The 21,830-nt window shown below is 43.2% G+C and overlaps 1 protein-coding gene across 3 annotated transcripts in view; it reads right to left on the bottom strand.

Moving 5' to 3' along the window:
* The window catches only part of LOC130146744 (CUB and sushi domain-containing protein 1-like), an 83,655-nt gene that overhangs the window by 59,013 nt on the left and 2,812 nt on the right, over window positions 1-21,830 (bottom strand). For 2 of the 3 annotated variants that reach the window (XR_008820993.1, XM_056333217.1), the window contains exon 2: window positions 16,743-16,855. The exons of the other annotated variant lie outside the window; for it this stretch is intronic. Coding sequence is in view for 1 of the 2 variants with exons in the window: in XM_056333217.1 (XP_056189192.1) it covers window positions 16,743-16,855 (113 nt within the window). In the remaining variant the exon portion in view is untranslated. The remainder of the gene's footprint in view (window positions 1-16,742; window positions 16,856-21,830) is intronic. 3 annotated transcript variants of the gene reach the window in all.

Raw genomic sequence — 21,830 nt, 5'->3', positions numbered from 1 at the left:
GCCAGCACAGAAATATAGGCAAAATGCATTCGCTGTCCCTCAAGGCAAAGCACCAGACAAGTCTGTGTGTTAAGGAATAGATGAAGCTGTTGAATAAATGAGGAAAAGATCAAATCATCACAAAGTGCTCTTCAACGGGGTTTGGTGTTTGGGTTTTTTGGGTTGGGTTTTTTTTTTTGGCTTCCAAAGCAGAGGTGGTTTCTTTCCTCCTCTGATTGTCAAACCTCAGGATAGCATGACACAAAGCTGAGCTTTCAGATGCTGGCAGATCTATTTTTCCTACTGGTTTCGTTAAAAAAAAAGCTTCATCTTTCCAAACTGGTCATGGCTGTGGTGTTTGTTCTATGTGGCATTGTTTTTAATGTAAAATTCACAGGACATGAATCTTCTTTTACACCACTTCATCTCTATTAAATTTAGTTGAAATACCGGGTTAAAAATTATGAGTCCACACACAGGGCATAATTGCATTCCTTCCATCTTTTGGAAACCAATCTATAAACAAAATGATGAATTTTATAAGAGAGGTACTCAGACACAACTAATAAAAATTTACACTTAAGGAAATAAATGCCGTAACACAATTTACTTTCCATCTATTGCATAAATTAAAGGTCACACACTTAACTCTTACAAGCTAAATGATTTCTCTTATAATGAAGTTTACACAGCATATTGCAGCGCTGGGCTGGGCCTGCAATGATGCAAATCAGGAACTTCAACTGAAATCATCCATTCTGACCAGCTACATTTGGCATAATTACATTCACTGCCCAGAAAAAAGGGAAAAAAAAAGTTTTCCAAAAGCATCCTCTTTAGTGAGCGCTATCTGGATAGCCGGTAATTTGATGTTAGGAGTTTCAGGATGCACAGAGATAGGCCTGTAAAGTTTACAGGAGGCAGTTCTCCAAAAAGTTTGGATCTGCTTTCACACTATCTGCATGAGGACATTCGGTGCTCCTGTCGTTTAAGCTCCCTCCACAAAATATGGCCCAAATGTGCACGATACTTTACATTAGAATCTGGTCTAATTCTCTGAGAGAGACAGTCTTGTTTCATTCCTTTCAAGTGGGCATTGGTCTTGTCAGACCAACATATGTAATCATTATGCACTGTTAAGTAATTAAAGTTTTTGCAGTAAAAATGCAGAATTACCAGACAATCATTAGGGATTAAATATTCCCAGTACAAAAGAGAATGTGTAAAAGCCATTTTTCAGGAACAAATTGGAACCTGTTGCAGTTTTTCCATATAAAATTAGGGAGGGCAGAGTCTTTATATTGAATTTTACTATTTTCTGTGACTTTCTCATTTTTCCACCAAAGTATTTCTCATTGACCAGAGCTATCTGGTAAATGAAGCAGGTTGAATCATTTTCCCTACATATTTTAATCTGGAGTACATTTAGTTCAGCTTTTCCATTCCATTTTATTTTTAATTGTTGGATTGCCCATTATTTTATAGCGGGCATCACTATCATCTAGAGAAAAACTGCACTTCCCAAGGCTCAGTACGGCAGAGCTACAAAGAAACATGGGTCAGATCTACTCGTATTTCCACAAGGTGAAAGCAAACCAAGCCCTGTTTATTTTGCTCTACAGTTCAGGGATTACTGATTGACAGACCCTATTCTTAATAACAATATCACTGAGCCTTTCTGTGCTTGAATAATCATTGTTTTTCCTCTCTAGTAACACGATAGGGTTTATATGGAAGATTCAAGGCATAAAGTTATGGTGACCTTCCCTACCTGAGAAGATGCTGCTGAAAGTGACAGCTGATTAAAAAAAACCAAACCCACAACAGACCAAATGAGATAATGCTCCAGCCATTTAATCTCCAGACACATCAGCCCATAATAAACAGAATGATAACCAACTCAGACAGATGACACTCCCTCCTCCCCCCAGTTCTCCCCCTTCTTTAAAGAGCATTTCATCTTGCCATTGCTAATACTGGGGGAAAGAACCAATTAGCACTTTCTGCACCAGTTACATGCTCCGAGTCTCCCTGAACACAGCCCCAAACACCCCAAATACGAAGTCATCCCTGATCTGGATGCAGATATCCATGTAAAAGTATGTTTGCATCTAGATATTGACAGAGTTGCAGGCACTGTCTCCTGCTACCCTAAACCTGTTGTCAATGGTCTCCTCACAGCAGCAGCAGCTCATGCTCCGAATGAAGCATCGTTGCTTTTCCTCAGCCTCAAATAGCTGGATGGGGCATCTTCCAGATGCATGACCTGCAAGCACATTCAAGTAAATGCCTTTTCCCCTACCCATTTTTTAGATGCAGTAATGAATAGCAAGAATTGTAAAGGCAGTTGATACTTGGGACATGAAAAAAATAATAAACCAGGAGAAAAAAAACCTTCTTACACATGCGCGCATACACCCTTTTTATTTATGTATAGGGAGCTGAACCACTCTCAACATAGCTTGTATCTGCACGAACAGCTTTTGTGCAGTGTGATACATAACACCTGGGTTCGAGTCAGGGAACAGAAAAAATTAGTATTACAGAAGCGAAGAATTACTCTGTGCACCACTACAACTGCTGGAGAGCCCTAGCAGGGACCAGGACCAGCATCATAAGGCAAACCCCAAGATCATTATTGAGCACCCTCCCATACAGGCGGTTTTGCCAGGCTCAGCCGCAGTAGTCAGTGTTTGACTGTGATTTGGGGACTCACTAACTCAAAGCAGAGTCATAGAGCGAAGGACTTTTTGCCACACCGATCCCTTAACACGCATCGTGGCCAGAACTACAACTTGATTTTCCTTTAAGCTCTATTCAGCTTTTGAGACTGAATTCCGAGCGCCTCTGCTGAAGGGACCACTGCATCCAAGCAAAAAGCAGCCCATACCCTCCCAGCTGCACACAGATGGAACGGCCCCATGCTCCCAGGTTTGAAAATTACCGATTTCAGTTGAACACAGCCTGCACAAAGGGAAGTGTTTTGAAGGAGAAGGGACTTTTTTTTTTTTTCCACACATCTCAAATGGCTGACAGCTAATCATGCTGCTTTCTTCATCAAAGTATTATTCAAGGTGAGAACGCATGGTAATCAGAGACACAGATCACCACGTAGCATGCGCATTCACTTCTGTAAGCAGAGATAAAGTTAATTAAATACTCATTTAATTTGAATTAAGATAGATTCACTCTACTTGAGTTGATCAAAACCCTAACCCAAAAGGTACACTGTACAGAGTAGTAGCCTTTTGTTACTTAAGCTTTCCCGAAGATGCATTAATTGTATAGCCTGGTACAAACGTATATCCCCTTTTCATACCATCTGCTGTAGCTCTCAACCTCTCTGCCTTCCCAAGGGCAGCCCAAGTGGCTGCACAACAGGAGAATCCTGCCCTGTTCCTCAGCAGACAGGACAAGTGCTTGAAGAGCTCTTCAGATGCACAAGGGACACCTATATGACACCAACTATTTTGCAAGTTCCACGCACACAGTAGTGACAAAAAGACCAAAGCGAAGCAATACAGCAGAGGCGGTAAGAGGTCAGAGCAGAGAAGTACAAAGCTAAGAATCACCCCCGTTCCTGCTGAGGGTCACTGCAAGAGCGAAGCTGACAGACCTGGACACCGACCTCCTTGTGCATGATCAGTCCCCCAGCCCAAACATGATGCTTCTGCTTAACGTAGGTCAGCTCTATGAACACCCAGGGGAGAACACCTCTGTCCTCCACCATGAAATCCCTCCTGCTGCTCTGCGTTCCCATCACCTGAAGAGGGGCTGGGGGGTCCTTCCACTTTTTTTTTTTTTCTTCCAAGAAGCCTCCAGGACTTGCCAGCAGTTCAAAGCTTAACCTACAGATAAAGCAGGGCTCTTCCAATAAGGTGAGCCCCAGCAAACTGCCTGGAAGTTATTTATTTATGTATAGTCAGGTTCTACTCCAGACAGATGACATTTTAATCTCAACACTGGAAAGAAATACCACCAGGTAAAGAAAAGGGGATGGAATTACCATCCAGGCTAGGTGGATTTGAATGTATTGAGAGGAGATGTCTCACAGGAGCTTAGATCCAATCTGCGCGTGTCAGAGAATTTTGTGGGATAGGTTCTGTTACTCAGCCAAGCAGGATTCCTTTTGGTGCCTGTGCAAACTGCTGTTTCCCAGCCATCACTGCTATGAACAGTCAGTCCAGTTCACAGCAACCACTAAAAGCAACACCGGTCAGCCAAACTGCCTCCTCTCCTCCTGCAGTAATTGCTTTGCCTACATAACCAAAAGCAACTGGGCTCCTGCTAATGGAAACCAGAGCTTAAGGCTAATTCTTCCCATTTAAAATGCTGCAGATAGCTTTAGTCTGTATTTTCAGCAATCCATGCACACATCTTCCTCTAAAGTATAACTCATCTGTGTATCAGATGAAAGATTTATTTATGTGCCTAAATCAAGATGTTGACACTCACATTCCCACTAAAGAAAAAAATATGGACCACTGAAAGCAGTTTAAGATTAAGAAGATGCTTGCTGAAACCCCAGCTGGTGCAGACGCAAACTGATCTCTCCAGCTAAGGACCAGCCCCAGTGTTCCTTTCTTTAAACACAAACATAAATTCTATAAACTGTTAGAGAGTGACCTCTAAAAGTGCATTAGTGAATCCTGCGGCACAAGAAACATTTCCCAGGCTGGTGGATTTCTACCGGCAGCTCCAGGACTGAACTAGTGTTCAAACCCCTGGTCACATCAGAAGCCCAAAATAATAAAACCTGTAGTTATAAATAGCTCCTTCCCCTGCCAAGGTGCACAGAGTTCTGTACCACATACTAAAAGCAAATGAAAGCATAATAAAAACCAATAAACATAACAACCTCTCGGAATGCAAGCAGATAGAGGAGTACAGTGAGGAGCCCCGACCTCAAGAACACAGAAACTGGCTCAGATGGTGACTGTGGACCCTTGGAAATGTCATTCCACAGAGGGAACACAGGATGGGCCAACAATTAAGACTGGAGACTGGGACTCAGGTCAGATGACTTACAACACTTTCCAAAGTGGGAAATGAAAGCCCAGGATTCAGACTTTGAAAGTTAACAGATTTTCAATGGCCATTGATTTGGAAGACAAACTGACCAAAAACCTCCTTAATATGGCTATAATCAGCAGCTGGATCAGCCAATTCTAACCATGAAAAGAAACTCCACAGCTCTGGGGAATATCTGTCTTAATTCTCACAGCCTTGGTCCATTGATGAGGCAGCTGGGAAACCAACATACAGAGATAGAAAAAAAGAATAGTAGCCACACATGAGTAGCAACAAGGATTTTTTTGGAGATGTGACACTATCCTCAGCATCTCACCTTCCTTTTTATAGCTACCATGGCTGCACCTGCTTGAGCACGTTGTGCGTGTGTAAGGATCCAAATGGCAATGAAGGACAAACAAGCCTTTTAACCAAATTGGCTTGGCAGTAAGTCTGCAGTTTTCACACAGCTCATTAGCGGTGACTTTTTATGGAAATGTATGCTGAAACAAAACCAAACGCATCTAACAACCACATGTTCTGCAAATAGATTCCTTGATTGAAAAGAAATGTTTCTCTATTATATGCGAAAGAAAAAAGGGACAAGAAGGCAGGAAAATGAAGGTTTTCAGAAAAAAACACCACAACGAGAGTCCTTCATGATGTGCCCTCGCACTGCTGTGCTGACATCTTCAGGTACTGATTTTCAACACCTTTCACCGGTCCAGTCACATACAGCAACCCACAGGTCAGGCAAGCGCACCTCCAGCACAAACAACCCTCCATTTTCAAATGCCACAAAAGCAGAAGCAATATTATAATCTTGTAAATTCCTTCGTGTTTTCTACGCTACTTCTGTATTCTCTTCACTCAAATGGGCTGATCGGAGCAGCTGTACTGCCAGGGAGTAGCAGTGGGACCTCCTTGACAGCAAAGGGTCCCCACATTGTAGCTTAGCAACTGTCACTTGATGTTAGTTTAAATGCTTAATGCTCGATCCTATCTGCAAATCATTAGCATGCCTGCTCTCCTGCATCTGCACTGATTGATCTCATTTGCATATGCAAAACAAATGCCAGTATGAGACACTTAATATTCCCTCAACTTCATTTAGCGCTGCAGCAACAAGGGTCAATATCTCACACCATCCTCTAGCATTCGAGGAGGGTTCTAGCCGAGTCAGCAAATGCTAATAAGCCTTGCTGCTTTCAAGTCTTAAAATCAATTAGTAGTATATTAAGGCAGACTTGCTGGGAGCTCATTTAAGTAATAAAAATCTTTTGTATAGCTAAAAAGAAAAATAATAGGAAGGTTGACTCTTCCTTCCCCAGGGAGTTGCTTCCATCTGAAGTCACGGCACAAAGCAACGCATCTGCCACAGCATCACTGCAACCGGGAGCCGCTCCGCCGGTTTTGCTGGCATCAGAGGGGAAGTAAGGAAGGATATCCAAAACCCACCCAGTCTTTAGCACAAGTTTTTCCCCTAACCCTCGTTTGAACAATTTTTACACAGGCAGCAAGAGGAATTCAGAGCAGCATATCCACCGCCACCAACCCCTGCTCCTGTATTCATGACATGAATCCGATGCTGCAACAGCACCTCGCCTGTAACATTTACAGAGCGGTGACTCCAGGCTGTCACAGCACAAGATGTCCTACCAAGGAGCACAGGCTCTCCAGTACTAACACCGCAAGCTTCTTGGAACACAAACACTACCACGAGAAGCTGCACGATCAGCGTAGGCAAACAAATGGTCCAGCAAAAGCCCAGCCTGCAGCCTCCCCACTGCTACAGGCATCATCCACCTACAGCAGATCCACCGAACCCCCAAACCCACATGCTCCAGGTTAGCTTTCCCACTCTGATGGGTGCTCAGCTCCAGAAATGCTCTGGCATTAAGGGACTGCACCAAGAAGATGCATTGAAATCAGAGCAAACACAATTTACACCGGCTGAGGGCCTGGCCCAGAACCTCTCTGCCCCTTACAGCCTCACCCTGACTGACAGCAGATCAAGTAAGACAAGACAACTGACTGATGCGAAGCTTTTAAGGTATTTCCCCTCACGCAGATGCAGCTTCTGCGCATGTCAGCAGGGCCCAGAGCTCGCTGCTTTTGCTGCTTTTACTCAATGCTACAAACAGCACCAGCCAGCCACACCAGCACTTGACCTTGAGCACTCCCGAGGGGCTCTCACTACTCAAAGTGAGCACCAGAGCTCATTTCAGCTTTATGCACTGGGAGGTATTTGCACCTGAACGCTCCCCCCGCCTGAAGAAGTGCCCATTCATAAAAAAGCATGAGCATCCCCAGCCACACCACCCAGGGAAAGAGTGGCCAGCACAGCTATATACCTTTATTTCCTTCATCTACTAATCGAGGTTTGTTTTACAAGCACCTGACTACCTGATGTAGCACCGAGCTCATAAACACGGCAAGGGGCAAACACCTGGCTTATTTGCTTGATTTGCCTTCAGCAAATTTATTGGACATCATCTGCAGGCATTAGACTGAGCAGCACTTAACACCGGTTCCTGCCAAGGCTGCGAAAAATAATTGAATCGCCACTGTCATGCCAATTTGCCGTTCATTTCCCTTTCAAGGCTGAAATGCCACTAATGACTGGAATATGCTTCTGACCATGAGAAGTTTCCTCTGTGGAACAAAAAGGAGTAAACAAATACAGATTACTGGAAATAAATAGCAATAAAGGGTTCACAAGCCAACTTTAGATTTCTCAGGTGGTTTTTTGCCCTTTAAAAGTTGTTCATAAAACAACTGCTCTTGTCTAAACCACTGTCAAATTCTGAAGTAGTCTTTTTGGTTGGTTGTTTTGGGTTTTTTTCTGAACATCACAGCTAAGACATCAAAGGTATGTGTTCACTGTCAGGCCAAGAGCAGTTCTTCCAGCGCTAGCACAGGCCAGGAGCAAAGGGCAGCAAGAAGCACAGCAGGACTTCAGGCTAATCTGGGATCTAAAGACTAAAAAGCACTTAAGAGGTGACTGACTCCCACCAGCCAGATACTTCACTATTTGTCTCATCAAGTTTGGATCCGCCACTTCAAACACGTGACTGAACACAACAGCTGACTGCGCAAAATCACTTGCTTCCAATATGCATATGGTACATTAAATGAAAGAGTAGCTGCACATTGCAAACAGCTGATGACAAACAGGGACACAGCTACAGAGCTGTGATATGGTAGAAAAATTCCAAAGAGCAGCCATAAAAAAAAATTCTGAAACCATATGATAGGGAAATTTACTGCCAACCGAATTTCTTTTGTGTTAGGTAGAAAACACTTACTTGGAGACAGAATCAATGCAACGCTTTGCTTTAAATCTAATTATAAAACTACTTCTCTTCCAGACACTACACTGTGTAAAACAATCCTGTCAGTCAATATTATTGACAATACTGTATTGCCTTACTGCTTATTTGGTATCTTGGTTTATCATGTAGTCCAAACAGTAATACCTTGCAAAAAAGAAGTGAATTAAAAGGCACTGTGCTGACTGAATAGCTGCATGGTTTGGCACAGCTTTGACAGCTCTACGTACACGTTCCTAAGCGTAGTGTTACAAACCCTAAAATGAGAGCAGCCAACACAGCAGTGCACAGTGTTCTCCTGCTCCTCACCTCCCCACCACACTCTGTCACAGTGACATCACGCCTGATGTTCCAGCAGAGAGGAGCAGTAAGCCGCTGCACTGCCTCCCTCTTCCAGCAAAGACCCCGGCTCTTTCCGCTTCCCTCCAAGTTTATTGCTGCTTAACAAGACAAGGGATAACGCCCCATTTCTGTTCCCATCCTTTCTTTCAGGCATGACGTTCATTGTGATCAATCATGCTTTTTTAATCACTGCATATTAAAATGGATTGGGATGTTTCAGACATAGGAATATCAACGTTCAAATGCAACCTGTGCAGTTCTTGCTTTTAGAGTCGTTTGGAAACAGCAATGTGACTCAAAACAAGTCAACTCATCCACAAACCTGTTAAGATACAAACATTATCAGTAAGATACAGTGACAACAGGTATTATTAAGAAGTGCACGAGGCCACCAGAGCCAATTTAGGATCTCAGCTGCTGATCTCTTTGGCTGGTTTGAATGCTCTAAGCAAGTTACCACAGCAAAATAAACTAATAAAACAATTTTTGGTATATAGGATTAGATGAAAACTCACGGGTCATCTGCTACTGTACTGTGCTGTTTCATTGCTTCTCCATATGTTGGGCCTACAGGCAAAATATGGTTAATTTCTCTTTACAGCACTCCACATAATCTGCAACAATCAGGACTTAAACTCTTTGGGAAGGTTTTTAGGTTCTGCAGTTCCACAATACAACAGATGGGAAGTTTTCTAAAACTTAAGATTAATTATAACTTTGAAAAAATTGCCTATAAAAAGAATACTATGTAACGAGCACAGAAGTCTTGACATTAATATTTCGTCATCAGTTCAACACAACTAATTCCATCAGCATGTTTCCAGACCGGTAATGGCATTCTGTACCAACATCGCAGAAGATGCTGCTATCTGGGAGCAGCCGCCTGAACTCCAGCATGAACCATAGCCAGGTTTCCCTGTTTGCAAACAGACCAGAGACAGCTGAAAAATGCTGAAAGGAACAAACCAACTATGCAACTCCATGCAGTCATCTCCTGTGAATTACTTTAAAGCAGTAATGAACATCTTGAAGTTACAGTGTTAAAGCCTCTTAGAGACAAAGGGGCATTTTGAAGTGTTGGCACATTCAGAGAACCACTATTTTATGGCTTCCCAGGCTGTTCTTGTCCATAGCGTTATCTGAACTGTAGGGGCTACAAACTTCTTTTAATTAAAAACTTCAATCCTTGAGCACAGCTCTCTAACAATGAAAAGTAACAGGGTGGATTCAGCATGGAGCTCTGGCCATCTGTGTATTTAGGAATCATTTCACCAGTTACAACCACCACTGAAGCAGAATGTCAAGCAGTACAGTCCAATACAGAGCACTTCACCCAAAACTCAGAAGAAATTTTAAAACAATAAATATTGTCTAAATGTGAAGACAACATCACTATGCTAGAGTCACACTCAAATTTGGTACACACCCTTTAATATTCACAGACACCAAGCCACTTGGATTGTGCACCTTAAGCTAAAGAAAGCACCTGCAGAAGCAAACCAGCACCGATTGTCACCACATTCCTCAGCCCAATATGAATTTTCTTCATTCTTTTTAAAGGAAACATGCAATGCCGTTAGATTCACTACTAACTCAGTACTACGTGCCGACTCACCAAACCTACCTCGACCAGCTCACGAGATTTCCCGGGGAGGTCTCCCATCCAAGCACCGACTCCAGCATCACCCTAACTCAGCTTGTGAGACACAGCAGGAGGAGGGAGACAAAGCTAAGTCTTCCTCAGGTCACAACTGATACTAAAATTAGGAGGCATAGTTTTTTTAAAATAAAACAAAAAAAAAAATTAAAAACCACTAAGGGAAGGTACATTGAGCACAGCTGGGAAGGATGAAGTGGCAAAAATTGTAGGAGCAGCTGACTGAACGGGAGGTAAAGAACTACGTCTATTATAACAAAGATGTCCTGAAAAGTATTGCACATCCTTGAAAGCTTTATGCCACACAGTCAATGTGCCCAATATTCAGCAGACCAAAGTAAAAGTAGCTGTTAAAAAGTCCATACACTCTAGCATCCAGATCCATGCACCCAACTGCAAAGCCACTTTAATTTTGAATACATTAAATCATCTCTTGCAGAGATTGAATCATCAGATAAACAAAGCAACTTCCAGGAAAAAAAAGGAGCAGCAGAGCAAGACTCAGAGCTGTCATCCTTCTCACTGCCAGCAGAACAAGGGTTAATCCGTACTTCGCTGCAACTCAGGATTCATATTGCTTTGTTTTGGTTTGAAAAAGGAGAAAAGCATCAAGCCCGTAAATTTACCAAGAACCCCGTGTGTTCAAGTTATGATTTAGGTACTGAGAGAATTGGGACACAGCTGGATCTTTAAATGAACCCAATATGGTGCTTGCACAGAAGGCAAATTGGCATAAAAAGCACATTTGATTATGGCTTTAAAAATTTTCGCCTATTCAGTACTAGTCTGGCAGTTCTGAAATTTATTTACACAGATGGAGAATATGCTTTGAGCAGCCGCTGGACAGGCACGGGTCCCCACGTAACCACTGACAGCCCACACACCATCTCTGGGAGGCTGCTCCCAGCTGGTTTACCACCCTTTCACTCCAGCATCTCCTGAAGCCTTAGAGACTCTCTAGTCCCCCTAACAGCTTTGACCCCCAGTGTCAGCTGCAAGCAGGCAGGACTGAAACCTAAACTGTTACTCAAGAACTTTCTTGCAGCCCAGTGAATCTCATCCAAACCATCACAGCCCAAGTCATATGCATAGCACAAGCAAATTAGAGCCAATTCTTCAGAAACTCTTCCCAGAGTTTACATTGAAGACTTTTTTTCAGAAAACAGCAGGTTTGTGTATCCAAATTCCTCCACTCTTTCAGTTGAAAAATGGGATCATTTTTTCCCAGTTTGTCAGAGGACTTCCAAAAAAAGGCCCATTGCCCAAGGCCTGGGGGAATCCCCGTTTTTTTGTAGGGGATTTTCACCCTCAAGAATAGTGTTGGTCTTCATAATCAGAAGCTGATCTGGACAGTTACCTGCTTTTACAAAAATTTTGAACACTCTATTTCCAAAGACAGAGAGTGCTCAAACTGATCTGTCTGTCTTCCATTAATGGGGCAACTGTTACTGTAAAGTCAAATGACAGATGGGAAAACTGAGAAACGAAGCAGTTTCACAGCTGGTGCACAGTGGCAGCACATCCACAGAGCAGCACCGGATCAGGAAACCTCATTTGGGTTTAACAAAAGGAACGGTCAAGGAGGGCTAGGAACCAGTTTTTAATTGTATTTTCTAAATATGTATGCACAACTTCACAAAGAACCCTCTAAAGAATGAGATATTTGTGCCTGAGAAAGAGGACGGTATTAGGAAAACAGCACCATTTACTTGGGGCTGTTTCCCTCAGTATTTAAATGCTTCTAATTTCTTAAAATAAGCAGTGTTCTTCTAGGCATAATTGTTTCTTTTCAATCAGAAATTCAGTGTTTGCAGCTATCAAGTTTGTTGCAGCTGTAATCAAACTCAATGTCTTGGGAAGGAATCTTCACCTCATGTTCAATTTTGCTGCATCACACAGCACTGCTTCTGCAGCAGAGTCCAGAGTCCAAAACACCATCGCTCTCTGTGGAGGTTTCTAACTGAGCTTTGCTTTTGGAGGGAAAAATTAAAAAAATAATAATAACATTAAAACTCTGGAAGTTACATAGATGAGGATTCCTAAAAAAGGTATTCAACATCATCACATCGCTCTTCTTTTATATAGCACCTCCCTTGTTAGAACACAAACACCACAAATGAAAATACAATCCTATTTGAGAGAGAAACCGAGGCACAGGGCAAAACTGTGACTTGAGAACATCAATACAGCAGGACTAAGTTAACACGACAATCCAATTCCTTCCCGTTCCTGCTAGAAATCCCCCGGACAACACTGCCCTAGCTGCAGCAGGACAAGTCTCAAGCGAGAGCACTGTGCCTCTGATGGATTTCTGCAGGTGAAGGAAACACCTGGCTAGCAGGCTAAGGAAATATCAGCTATCCCCCCTGAGATGGAGAATAAAACTGTTTTCAGCCTGCTGTGTTCCTGAAACTCAACCAGCCACTGGTCCTTCCTCTGCTTCAGCATCTCATCTTGGTGCTACCTGTCCTCCTTGTCTGCTGCTTCTTTTGTCTGCATCCTGAGCACAAGATCCAGCCGTGGGTCCAAGGCCAGCATAAGGGGCCCACTGCACTGTTCTCCTCCTCAGCCCCATCCTGTGCAGCCAGGATTAAACCCCTGCACAAGCACCCTGTCCCCGCCAGCTGCCACAGCACCCCCAGTCCTGGCAGCAGCTGTAACACACACCACCGGAGCAGAAAGACATTTTATGCTAGACACCCAGGCCCTGGCTGCTTGCTTAGTGTTCAACGAATGCTCCAGAGCCTCAGAAAGAAGGACCAGTGCAGCCTCGAGCATCATTAAGCTCACCAGCCTCAGCAGTTTCTAGAACTGTTCTGTACTCATGTATGATAAAGAGGAGGTTCTGCAGTGGAAACAAAATGCAAGACTCTACAATGGCTCATTAGGATTTTTGAGAAGAATCATTTAGTCTTAAAAAAGGAAAAAATCCCACAGTCTGAGGGTGAACAAGGCTAATTGTGAAATCATGTTGAATTCAAGGGACAGTGGAACAGGGAAACACAAACTTAAGGATGCTAAAAGCATGAAAGCACCTAATTTAAATAATTTCTAAATTATACGTTCTGAAACTGAGCTTCATAAAAACTGCTTGTATTTAGGAAAAGAAATTCTTAAGTAAAAAAAATTACCTTCAGATCAAAATACTATACTTAAATGGAAATGAAATTTTCTGTTCTTCCAATTCAGCATGAAAAAGCCGACAATTTTTCACTCCCAGCCATCCTGCAATGGTTTCCCCCATTTCTTTTTCCAGATCATCCACTTAACAACAGTTACTTGTAATAATCTAATCACGTCCCCTCTCAAACTGCGCTATTGCTGCAGGTTTTCCCACAGCCACAGGGCCATACAGTAGCTCCTGAATGCTCTGCGTGCGTTCATGAATGCAAATTCCTAATGGCACGTAGGACAAGGAGCCGTTCTGACCTGGTTTTGCAGCTGGGAAGCTGGGAACCCAGGAACCCAGACTACAGAGCCAACGTGAGACCACGCAGAACCATCTGCACCACAACCAGGAAGAGAAATCAGATCTCTGAGGCTGTGACCTGGTGTCTTAAACCCAGAGATGCTGCAGCCTCAGCACCATCATCCTCAGTCGCAGCCATGCCCGCTGCTCGAGAGATGGCTGGGCTGGGGAAGGACAATAGCAGCTTCTCTGCTCAGTCTCAAACAGCCTTCCACAGCAGAATCACGGAAGAATTATCCCTGCTGTTTCCTGAGCTTTGAAACAATTTTTAGCATCTAGAGAAAAATCACAACAAACAGTAAGAGATGAGAGAACATGAAGAATCAGACAACGAGAGCAGACAGAAGCAAGCTGGCAACACACACCAAACCAAATGAAGAAAGATGAGCAAGTCAGACAACGAGGAAAAGAGGATTAAGGAAGATCTAGCAGCCAGGCACAATAACATATAATGAATTCAGAAGACTGTGAGGTCAAGAAGGAGACAGCACAGCACAGTAGCCCTGGAGCTGGCTATTCCCCTATTTCCACGGCCACTGCTGGCACCTGGCTTACCTGGGGCTTGAAAAAAAATCTCTGCAGACTTTCAGAAACTCACTCTGCCTGTCTGTTATTAAAGCATCTCTAACTTCTCGTAGCAGAAATGTTATTTAATAGATTCCACCACCACTGTGTGCAAGCTTTCCCTTTTTAAGCCAGTGAAATGTACAGCTGAACTGTATGTCCTGAAACAACCAGAAATTAAGAAACATACAAACAGGTATGAGCAGATGTCTGCTGTTTTCAAGAAACTGCTTGTAAGAGATCTTATCGTGCAGGCGTCATGCTAACTAGATAAGCTAGGAAGATGTTAACTTAGATAAAGCCAACCTCAATTTATGTATTTCCCAGAGGATCAGGGGAGAGCAGGCATCAGTGTAAGCACAACGTTTTTGTGTCACTTTGATGCCTCCAACTACATACTTTCTTCCTGTCCTCCTTTTTAAAAAGAGTTCCTGAGATCTTTTGTTCCAATTTTAAAATTCTGTTTCTTTTGGTGCTTTTCCTAACGATTGCTTAAAGAGAGAAGAATAATGAGCATGCTTTGATAGCAGATCATAAAGGAATCATTTACTGCAAGGACTCCAATGCATTGTTCTGTCTTTAAACATGAATTATCAAATCACAAGCTATTCACTGAGTTGTAGATTACCAATTAACTGAAACAGCATTACAGCAGCCGTGTGTCCCTTTGATCAAAAAACACACTTACCTCCTTCTTCAGTCTTAGTTAACAACAATCCAAACAGCAAGCAAGCAGCTTGTTTCAAGGAAGGCTCAGAGCAGCACTTCCAGCAAGTTTGCCCCTCTCTTCCTCAAAATGAAGCTTTCATTTACACCAGCGCCCTGGGTCGCCCTCTTACACCAGCGCCCTGGGTCACTCAGTGGCTCAGATTAAGTTTTAAGTACATTTTGTTTTCCCCCCCTACAGATGCACTCAAGTTACCTGCTTGAAAGCCTCCTAAACACCAGCAAAACTTCAGGTAATCTAAAATACATGTGACTAAAGGGTAGCCCTGGAACAAGCCTTTGTTCAAGATTACCAGCTGCATCAAAGTAACAATAAAAAATTAAAAAGTGTGCAAGTAATTGTGTGTAAATGCCAAAAAATGAACTCTAAATGTCAAGAACTACAAAACCAGCTACATGTCCTCTATCACACAATTTGGGAGCAACGTACTGTCATCTCCACGAGACACAGCAACTGACATATGTTCTAGCAGAGGTTTTGCCAACAGGCACTAGGATCTGCCTTTCCTCACCACACTGCTGTGCTCAACTGTCCTGCCAGCCAGCACACACCACCAGCAGGCACTTACCCAGCAAACAACAGAGCATGGTCTCCGACTGCGATGAACTTTAACACCATCGCCTAGCCGTATGGAACACCTGCTCACACACTGATCACTTCCAGACTAATAAAAAAAAAAGCCTTAATGCCACTGGCACCTCCAGGCAGAGCAAAGGTTTTAATCAGAAATTAGAGGGTATTTAAACAGAGCTCCCCTGAACAATTGTCAAGTGCAGAAAATGTTGAGAGACTTCAACATCATCTAAATGAAGGCACCTGCTTGGTTTAATGCACTGGGTAATTGGCCAGTAGTACTTACTAGCAAAAAATATCATTAAGGCCCAGGAACTTCCACAGACTTCAAAGAAGAACTTTTATGCAGATACAAACAGCTTCCTAGGTGCAATAATCAACATAAACGTAACTTGAATTTTAACATGGTTTAGCTGCCATTTGCCCAGCCGTACCAGGTCATATCACAGCCCTGACCTGCCTACTACTATGAACAGCTCTTTCACGTATATGAGACTTCCACTGTCCAAGATTTTCTGAAGCCACCAAGCCTTCACATGGAATCCTTTACTTCTACAATCACCAACCACTGGCCATTATTTATGACCAGAAACACAGGAGGCGAATTTATGTACTTGGGAAGGAAGGTGCAGGGCAAAGAAAAACAACGCATAAGCAAAGAGACTATAAAAGAAAAATGCAGTAATCTGAGCATCCTATGCACTGCTCCACAGTCCCCAGTGTCTCAGCTGTAAATCCCAGTAACTATGCAGGGTGCTGCGCTTGCTGCAACCCTGCACACTCCACAAATCCCACATTACCCCTCCTTCTCAGTCATTCCAGCTTTGCTGTTAGAATAAGCCTTCAAAGAGGTTTTAAGCACAGATGCCGAGAGGAAAAATTAACATTTCACTTGAAAGGAACCAGCAATTTGAATTCTGTATTCTGAAGAAATGAATCAAATTATACAAGAACCAGACACTCCTGTCTTGGATTAAATGTCTGCATATGTATATATCCCGGTGGAAAACTCTGCACCTTCATTTTGCATCCTGTCACATGCCAAATGCAGATACAATTCAAGACAATTACTGAACTGAGCAGACTTACCTTCATAGTTAGCCTGGAAGCCTTGAGCACTGACTGCGTAATCACTCACAAGCCACAAGGACAGCCCAACCCCTGTACTCACAATAGGAGCAGGCAGCTGGAAACCCGTTAACCTGGAAGAAATCAAGGGGAAGGTTACACTCACCACTTCTGCCTTTGACCTGACAGCAAATCCAAGAGATGCCACTCTGGCCAGTACACACCACAGCCTGAAGCAGGGAGCATCAGAGCTGAAGGAAACAAACCGGTACAGCTTCAACAAATCCTGGTCTTTTAACACCTTCTGGCTTACCAGAGTAACTACTAATGTAGTTCTTTGTAAGCTGGTTTCAAATAGGGTCAATCTGCTTCACACCTCGTTCAGTAACAACACTGGCTCTGCAGTGCTCTGCTAACCCCAGCCCTGTGATCTCAGAGCAGTCACTGAGCCCTTCAGAGAAACTTTCCCTGTCCATGAAATGGAAGCAATATTTAAGGTTGTTGTGTGAGCCCAAGACATTTTTCAAAAATGCCTGTAACGTGTTTTGAAAACCTTGGAGTAAGAATATCAGGTAAGGGTCTGAAATATTACACAAGCTATGTTAAATTGAACACAACCTAAAATAGCATAAGAGAACAGGCAAAAAACCTGATGTCCCAATTAAAGCCCATCAAGGTGGCTGTCTTCAGAGTATTTGTTCTGTATTTTACAATGGATAAGGTTTGAAGTTTCTAGGAATCCTCCCCAACCCCCACCCAACTGTCCCTGCGAGAGCAATCCCAAGGATGGCACTTTTCATCCTGCTACCTAATATGTGCCACAGCAAAGATTGCAATGGTTAACACCTCTTCACTCACTGAGGAAATCAAAGCACAGGGACACGAAATCATTTGCACAAGATGATCTAATAGATGTACTGCAGGAATTGCCTAGAACACAGACACGTGCCCACCGGTCAGGGTAGAAAGAACTACAGAGAAATGGGACAAGCCTAGCGAACAGACCAAACCCAGCACTGCAGAAGCCCCTCACCCAGGTGTCCTGCCGTCCCACCCACTCTCCTTGAGCTCCTAGAGCTAAATGACAGCTGTTAATTTTATTACAAAAGTCTGTTCAGTAAGGATTTTAAACCCACATTATGAGATTCTAAACACTAAGTCCCGATACTGCGTTGACATAGCCCAAGAACAGCTAATGTACATTTCTCACAAACAATTACCGTTTTATAACTTACAAGCCTTCGCCTTACACTCAGCTACAGTGATTTACATAATTGCTTTAAAACAAATGTTCCTTATGTAAAACTCTCATATTAGATTCTTGCCTGCCATTATCAAGGACAAATTCAGATGCAATCCCCCTTGCCTGCTAACTGTCCTAAACCCAGACTTTTACAAAACCACAGAAGCAGCAGCAACTGAAGGTGCTCACTGCCACGAGGTCTCATTTGAGATCAAGAGTGTTCAAGCCGGGAACCAGATGATCTTCAAGGTCCCTTCCAACCAAAACCATTCTACGAGTCTATGATGAGGTAGCACGAGATAAACTGGCTACAGTAAGGCAGTTTGAAGCTTCTTACATCCTCAGAGGTTTATCCCACATCTTTTTATACAGCAGCTAGCCTTTCTTACAGAAAGAGCAAAAGATTACTTGTGACACAAAGCACTCTGACCTCTTAAGAAATACCTGTAAGCCTGTGTTTGATTCAGAGTATCTCCTCTCCTCGTATATTACATGGAATGAAAAAAGCACCCATAGAACAAAAATCAGATCTTTAATTCTGGGGGGCCACCACCCTCTCCCTGACCATGGGCTCAGGTACTAGCACACTGCAGTTCCCAGCCCAAGCAATTTCTCCTTCAAGCAGCCACCAGCCCCTGGCAACTTCCAGAGACAGCGATTGTACTTCCCTGCAGTTCTTCCTCTCGCCTTAATTTAGTAAGCCTAAAAATTATTTAAAATAGATTTAACACTGACAAATGAAAGCTGACATGCGCTACCCAAGAACCTTATTAAAGCAAAATTTCCAAACTGGCAAAGTTCACACAGTTCCTAGTCAATGATGGAAGTCAAATTTTATGTCAGCAAAGTAGTACGTTACTGGCTGTCAGCATAAAATCCACTGTCTGTACAAGCTGGAAGGACAATTGTTCCTGTTTATTAAAAAATAAAAGGTTCCAGGATGTTTTAAGGATCCAAGATAATTTTACCATGCACAGAACTGAGGAAGAGTGCCATAGTTTTTATTAATTTATTTTGCAGTTTAATTAAACCGCTCTACTGAAACCTTCATGCACTCAAAAAATCCAGGTAAGGCATGGACCAGATTAATAAAAACACACAATGGACAGCAGAACCTGTCAGTTGTTTTTCCTCTAATCACCATCCACTGCTTTATCATTATCTAGGAATTAGTTAACAATAGGCTGTGCTTTTTATATCCAAAATAGATCTGTTCCCTCTGCACTAAGCTTCCTGCATCACGGATTCTGTTCACAGTCTATGTACCAAGAGGACCTCGCTTCACAGGTGTTTCTTTTAATTCCGGGCAACATTTATACATCTGTTTACCTGTAAGCAACTGCACATTTCCCATAGGAGTCAGTGGGAATTAACTGCTACCTGGAACAACACTGCCCTCAAGCATGTATTCATATTTTCTAGTTACAGGGCCTTAAAAGAAAAGGATGGCCTGTGCATAAGGGCATGAAATTGTAAGTGAGGGTTTGCTCTCAGTCCTTCTACAGATTCCACATTGACTGAAGACACAATTTTCATGGGAACCTCTGGGCTTCCTGAACCTCTAAAAATTAATAAACCCATCCATCTCTCCAGGCCCTTAACTTCAGAGGTTCATTTGTGTCTATCGAGTGTCCCTGGAGCAAGCAGAAGAAAATGGGCTGCCTGCCTGCACAGATGGTGACCAAACACTGTCTTCCCCTTCAGATCAAACAGCCTTTCTGCCCACAGATGATGAAAAGTGCCCCATTAGCGCTAAAACCATACTTGTTCAGAAGGAAGCAGGAAATACTGCTTCAAAAAGAAAAAAAGAAAAAAAAAAAGAAAAAAAAATTCTATGTAGCAGCTCCTACCCTCTAGGCCACTAATTTCTGTATCTTTGTGTGCAGTGAAAACCTGCACTGGAAATGGGACTGAATTCCTCCCGTTCCTCACTGGAAGCAGCTTCAGTCAAAATAAAAGGTATTCCTCCTCTTAGGCCTTCAAAAACACACACAATTAAAAATTTTCTGATGTCCTCTTCTCCAAGCCGGAGCACAGGCAGCGTCCTCTTTAAGAAACACTAATTTAACCAGGCTCATGCTCAAATCACTCCCGTAAAACCTCAGTGCTCCTGTTCCAAAGACCCAGAACAGCCAAAAGCTTAGCAAGGCACCCTGCCTTGTTTTGACCTGGGTGGTAAACCCTTCCTCCCTAAACCTGCATCCCAGGCAAATTTAAAGCACAGGAATCAACCTGATGGCAGACAGAATGTGAAACCATTCCCCTACAGCCTCACGCAGGAAGCAGCAATTCTGACATCGCTGTTATTTAGTGTAGCAATAAAAAAATATATATGCTAATGAGAAAGAAAAGCAACAAACCCTGTTTCTTGTTTTTATTAAGGGCGATAACAAGAAGGTGAGGGCAGTAATAACAGCACAAACACCCAGAAAAAAGAAATCATCTTCCATTTCCTTCCGTACCTCTGGCCAAATGGATTATTGAGTCATTACTCCCTTAAGTTGCTCGGAGCCAACACTGATTGTGTGAGATTTTCAATGTGTTTTTCATTGGCTTAATTCTGCTCCTACTGCGAGGCACCAAACTAAACCAGTGCCAGAAATACCACTTCATAAGCTTGCCCTTGCTTCACAGTACGGCAAAAATCAATATACCAAAACAAATCAGCACAGAAATCCTCTCTTTTCTTTGCATCCTTCTTCATTCTCCACCTCTGGTTTGCCACCAACATGGCAATATTTCTGGTGCATGGCTCCACGTTTGCAGAACAGCTTTGCTAGGACCAGTGTCAGTAAAAAATAGCTGCTGTTGTAACCACCATCCCTTCACAGGTTCTCCGTAGTGCCACCAGCACCAGTGCCTCCCAGCACACCAGCAGGTGCTGAGGCTCAAGGATCATGCACTGGGTTCTAGGTGTGCTGCTCTCCACTCCTCACCGAGCCCAGCTGGCTTGCCTCTGTGACCTACCACCACCGTCCCTAATGCCACAAAGTCCTTCCCCAGTGGCAAATTATCCCACTGAGCACCAGAGACCCACTGACTGCTGGGCTCAGCAGGCTCAACCCACAACTGAACACTTCTCTTGCCCTAGGAAAGGAACAGTCAGCCAGGACAGCCCACCTCTTAGTCCTGTTGCAAAGGCTCTCACCTCCTTCTGTTGCATATTATACTGTTCCACTGCCTCAAGTACAACTGTATCATAAACTGTGACGCAGGCTCCTGTTTTGGAGTGCAGGTGCCATAATTAAAACACAGCACATTATTTTTCTGGTAGGATGCCCACCATCAGCTCAGGCTGCAATCAAAATAGTTATTGCAGCTGGCAATCCAACAGCCTTTAAAGCATAAATGCTAGAGAAGAGTCTCAGAACATCTAATGAAAATGCACTGGATTGCATCGTTTAACCCAGCATTAAATTACACTACACCATACTTCAGTGATTTTTTTCCTGCATGTAATTTAAAGGCACCTATTAAAGAAAATTTCCCATCAAATGAACCACACTCATCACTATATACAGTTTAAATGACATCATTCTGTTAAGTACTAGTCTGACACCACTGCACTATCCCAGGACAACAGTCGAGCCAAGTCAGGTGTAAGGGACTCATTGAGAAAACAGCAGCTCTGAGTGGGAGCGGAGGGGTCTTCCGAAGGAGCCAGTGAGCCCCTTGCACACTGCGCACCCAGCTAACAAGGCAGCAAGTCAACCTGAAGTCATGTGAAAGGTGCATTCATGAAGTATTCAGCTAATCCACTTTCAACCGGGGCCAACAGAAAGAGCCCAGTAACTCCCAATTGCCTTTCAATCAAGTTTTATATGCCTTATTCAGCTAGATGACTGGCTTGTGCACGCAGAAATGAG

This window comes from Falco biarmicus, chromosome 3 (genome assembly GCF_023638135.1).
Source record: "Falco biarmicus isolate bFalBia1 chromosome 3, bFalBia1.pri, whole genome shotgun sequence".
NCBI lineage: Eukaryota > Metazoa > Chordata > Aves > Falconiformes > Falconidae > Falco > Falco biarmicus.
The sequence above is the reverse complement of the archived record's forward strand: the minus strand, read 5'-3'. Positions and strand labels throughout refer to the sequence as shown.